This window comes from Chamaea fasciata, unplaced genomic scaffold, assembly GCF_029207755.1.
Source record: "Chamaea fasciata isolate MVZ Bird 193981 ecotype frontalis unplaced genomic scaffold, bChaFas1.0.hap1 SCAF_7, whole genome shotgun sequence".
NCBI classification, from domain to species: Eukaryota; Metazoa; Chordata; class Aves; order Passeriformes; family Sylviidae; genus Chamaea; species Chamaea fasciata.
In genome coordinates this window covers 22574052-22579066 of record NW_027094092.1, presented here as the reverse complement: position 1 = coordinate 22579066, position 5015 = coordinate 22574052, and the positions used below count along the sequence as shown (strand labels likewise).

Below are 5015 nucleotides of genomic sequence, written 5' to 3'. Positions count from 1 at the left end.
CAGTATCTTTCTTTTATTTTTGGGTTTGTTTTTTTTTTTTTTTTTTTAAGAAATGCACACAAAAACCGTGCAGAGAGTGCTTCAGGCTTGTATTCTGGTTTATATTACCAAAAAAAATTTCCTTTCAATATAAAAAAGCATTACATTAGGGAATACAGGATAAATTAGCTCCACTATCTAATAAAAAGAACATCTACATTTTTTTAAAATAGATTTCAAACATTATTTCACACGCAGCCCTTTTCCCAGGCATTTGTGACAGTCATTGGAGCATTAAATAGCAACCAGGAGGCAGGGATGCTGAGAGGGGCTGGGGGCTTGCCCAGGCTGGTCTCTACTACTCCCTACAAGGTGCTTGGGCCATGGTCACAGTGCTACAGCAAAGGAGATGGTAGCTCCTTCTGCTCTCCAGCCTGCCCAGAGTTCTCCGGCCAGCAGTGACTTCAGCTTGAGCCCCTGACCCCAAAATACTCACCAGAGCTGTTATAAACAAATACAAAAATACAATTGCTTCTCCTGCCTACAGTTCTGAAAACTACTGTACCACAGAGGGGCAGCCACGAAACCAAGGGACAAAACCAACAAATTTACATGCTTTGCCATACAGTGGGAGTCTGCTTTTTGGGCTTGCTTGTTCATTATATTCCCCCAAGGCAAATTCCTTCTGCATGTTACAAACGGCTACAGATCCTCTCAGCCTTGCACATACCTTTACAGCTATCTTGTTTGGAACTGCTGCCTGGCCTTTTGAGCTGTGTTCCCAGTGGCACGTGAGCCAGCCTGCAGAGAGGATTTGAAATCTTCGCACAGCAAAGAGCAGTGGGGGATCAGAAAAGGTAGAAGAAGAGAAACAGCTGTGCACAGCCCAGAATAACAGATGAAGAAGAGATCCTTTTGAAGATACAGGGACTACCATTAGGGAGAGAAGGAAAGCAAGAAAGCTTAAAACAGACAAAGCAATGAGTAGAGAATTAGGAAAGCCAAAGAGCAACAAGCCAGCAGCGATCATACTTCAGGCATGTATATTTAGTACTTTGTGCTCTGGCTGCTTTGGTCCAGTTCCCCCAGCTCTAACACATTTTTCCCCCATGCCACTGGTGGCAGAAAAAGGCTTTAAGGCTTTTTTGCCCTTCAGCCACCCACCATGCACAAATGAGGATATTTGCCAGCCAGGCTCTGACCTGAGAACTCTGCATAATAAACTGAAGGGAAAGGAAGAAACTGGAGACTGGGGGAGGCATTTCTGCTTCTTTCGATCACCTCCAGCCAAATTACCAACTCTGCTGACAGTTTTGTTCCTTCCCTGGGAATTGCTCTCCCAGAACAGTCAGACACCAGCTCCTGAGGCAGAAGGAGAACAGATAAGCTTGCTTTCTGCTCAGCTCATTCCCTACAAGACTGATAGATGGAACAGATTTTTCCTATGTACAGCACCTGCTGTCCAGTACAGATACTGCTGGGGTTTGGCTAACAAAACTGTTTTTCTTTATGAAACAACAGACCAGAGTTTAATGCTAAAATGCCTCATTACAAGGAGGGCCAGAGGGAAATAGTTCAGAACAGCTTCCCACAAGGTTTAATGCAACATCTGATGCTGCTCAGCAGCTCTGGTCACATATTTTGTTGCTGGAATATGCTGACTGCAGCATGGGAGGGCTGCAGCTCTACCTGCCCAGCCCTCTCCTGCCAATGAATAAATTGTTTTTCTCAAATGAAGCTTGGAAATGCTTCTAATGCCTCCTTCCTGTTCCCTAGTATCCTGATTCCCCAACCTAGATACTTTGCCATATCTTTGTCTATTGCTGCTTTTTTTCCTTGCCTGTGGCCTGTGCAGTGCCACTGGGAGAGCTTAAGGAACACAGCCGCAGAGGTCTGAGGGAACAGCCAGAGGATGAATGTACTGCTGCTGCAAAACCTGGGCACGAAGTTTAATGCTCAGCTCCTTCCTTGCCAGAGATTACAGCTTTCAGTGGAGCTGGCCTGAGCCTATATAAAAGTGCTCCCATAATCTGAGCCTATAAAATCTATAAAAAGACCTGATCTAAACAAGAAACTACAGCCTCTTCTGTTATTCCCCAGGTGAAATGAGTTTGGGGTCAGGGAATAAGTGGCCAGATGAACAATTAAGGCAACAGGAATTGATGATTCCAGATGAGAGAAAACAGTCACCTGTCCAAGTCAATATGCATGACCATAGGAGCAGCAGCTGGAGCAGTTTGGCTGCACACAGGGTGTTCTTGGATCCTGCCTGGGATCTCAGTAGCTCCAGCTCAATCTCTGACCAAGGTCCAGTCCCAGGCATCTTTCTCAAGTTCACTTCCAAATGATTGAGCAGATGACCATGTTAGTTAAATACCAAACTATCCCAAGGAAGGAAACGCTATCAACTTAAAGAATTCTGACTTGATGATTACTTTCATCATGAGCCCATGGGAGAATCTCAGGGGAAATTCTCTGACCAGAAATGATTCCACCAGACTTGTCCAGGAAAACAGCATGGGAGTGGCTGACAGACTTCAGCCTCTTCAATCCAGCACCATGTCTGGACCTCCCCTTAGGGCTGGAAAAGCATGCAGGAACCACTGCAAATACTTACGCTAAAAGAGCACCACAAACCATTTTTTTGCAAGTATCAGAGGAAAGGCAAAGGCTGACAAGATTTAAACATTATATCCTCCCCTTCTCAGGAAGGCAGCAGTATCAATGATGCTTGACCAGAGCCATTATTTTTCCCAGGAGATGGGAATACAGCAGGGAACCATTTGGTCTCTTTCACAACAATGAACAATAAATCTTAGTAAAAACAGAAAGGTAAGCACCAAACTCTTGACCCTCAGCCAGCCTTAGCTGAGTCCCATTGCTAAGTTAGATCACGCTGCCCCTGCTTGGAGTTCCAGAGAAAAGTCAGCCTCACTGAAGTGCTTGACATCTCTGACAAGTTTCACGTGACAGGGGCAAAGCTTCCACTGAAGAATGAGTGTTTTCATCCTGCGGCTGAAAATTAAAGCCGGAATCACACAAATGTTGGCCTCACCTGCTTAGACAAGCCACCACTGCTTGTTTCAAACCCACCTGGATAGTCAAGGCCAACCTGTTGCCTTATGCAGCCCCTGAATGTCTGTTCTTGAGTCCTTTGTTTTCTAAAGCACGATGAAGCGGTGAATGTTAGGCTCAGCCTGGTGTGAGAGGCAGCTGTGCTCATCCTCCTGCACCCCACCAGCTCCATCCGTCTCTAGTGCAATCGGCTGTGCTGGGCTCCTGCTCCACGGTTGCTGCGGGTGGCTCTGGGCAAGGGTCCGGTGTACAGTGTAGTGCACATCACCTCAAAGTTCCAGCCCCTGAAGTACAATCCTTTTGGTCATTCATATATTACAACCCTCTTTTTTTCTTTTTATTTTTTTCTCCCTGTCCCATTTTGTTAAAAAAAATAAAGTTTTTTGGGTGTTTTCAGGTTTTGTTTCTTCAGATTTTCCTTCTTTCTTCTGAGCATGTGGGGAACATGGCGGTTCACGGGCCACTTCTTACTGGATCCCTCGAAAGAGACACATAGCAAAGATCATGGCAAACAGCTGGGAAGAGGGCAAAAACAAAACAAAGAATCATAAATGTCAGCTGCATCTTCCAGAAGATGGGCAGAGCCCTCTCTGGCCCTAGGATCATCCCCATTGCTTCCTCCTGCCCAGCAGTCAGTGATGGAGAGAGGGGGATCCTTACACCCCGGGGGAGGCTGTAGCAGCAGTTTTTCCTCTGCCCCTCCCTCCCCTCCCCAAACTGTTAGCGGCTACAGCAGCAGCCTGACTTCATTCCCAAACCGCCCTTGGTGTCACAGGGGTGTAGGATCCACAGTCCCTGCTCTACACATCACTGCTATTGCCTGGCACGGGCACAGCACAGCCTTTGTGGGAGGCTGCTGGGCCTCTCTGCCCAGATCTCTCTCCTTTGCACAAGACGGGGGGCTTTTTTTTTTTTTTTTTTTTTTTTTTTAAATTGTCCCTGCAATGTCACAGGGACATAATTTCTGGGCTAAAACCATGTCTGGTGAATGTCTGTTCCTCAGAGACATGACCAAAGAAGTGGCTACTAATGCCGGACAATGAAAGCGCTCTGGAGCCCACGGTTTCAGTCTCTAAACAGAAGGTTTTAAAGCACAGGCAGGGTTTGAACACATTAACGAAGTGACAGATTAGTCAGCTTGCTGGGGCACTGTGGCAGTGGGGGCAGTGATTGTGCAGGGCGCCGTGGAGAGCAGTGGGTCCCCAAAGCCCCTGTGGCCAGCGTGGCAGGGCACGAGCTCTGTGCAGGCCCAGCACGAGGTGGCACTGCAGGCGTGTGGCATCGCTTATTTCCCTGCCCTTTGTCTCAAAGGATCAAGGAACCTCTTTCCAGGCAACTAAAACCACAGGTTGATAGCCTGCTTGCGCTTTGCCAGAGCACCTTTCCCCGGTGAGGGGGAGCACTGCCTGTTTCCCTCGCTGCTGGCACGTTACTGACACTGCTTTTATTCCAGTCAGACAACAGTAAGTACCTCAATAGCCAGCACTCCGATGGCAAGAGCTCCTGCCAGGTACACATAGGTCTCAAAGGAGTTCAGGATCACAGTGTAGCAGCCCTAGGAAAGACAAAACATGGTGAGACACACCTGAGCAGCACATTGTGTTGTTCGCACAGCAGAGCTCTTCCTGGGGCACGAGGTGCTCTCAGGCTCAGGCAGCACGAGCACGGCTCCCTCTCATCACCTCACCCAGCCCCACGGCACAGGAGGCAGAGGTCCACGGGACAGTGCTGGGGAGGGGAAGGTATTGCTGTAGCGTGGTGGGAGTGGTTCACACCCCTCACTGACCATGAGGAACCGAGTTCCTGCAGGGCAGAGAGGAGCAGCACAGCGAGGAACTCCATCTGCAAAGGGCAGAGACTAAGCACAGAAGGAAGGACACTCGCTGCAGGTGACAGATATCCAAGACTGGCTAGAGAAAAGGATGGTTTATTTAAAGCAAAGGCAGGACATTCTCGATTCA

The 5015-nt window shown here is 48.0% G+C and overlaps 1 protein-coding gene across 7 annotated transcripts in view; it reads right to left on the bottom strand.

Moving 5' to 3' along the window:
* Positions 1-72: 72 nt before the first annotated feature.
* The window catches only part of TSPAN18 (tetraspanin 18), a 120731-nt gene continuing 115788 nt past the window's right edge, over positions 73-5015 (bottom strand). For all 7 annotated transcript variants that reach the window (XM_066187897.1, XM_066187898.1, XM_066187900.1 and 4 more), the window contains 2 exons: positions 4526-4609; positions 73-3569 (listed from right to left, as the gene is read on the bottom strand). In XM_066187897.1, the coding sequence (XP_066043994.1) occupies positions 3522-3569; positions 4526-4609 (132 nt within the window). In that variant the 3' untranslated portion in view covers positions 73-3521. The remainder of the gene's footprint in view (positions 3570-4525; positions 4610-5015) is intronic.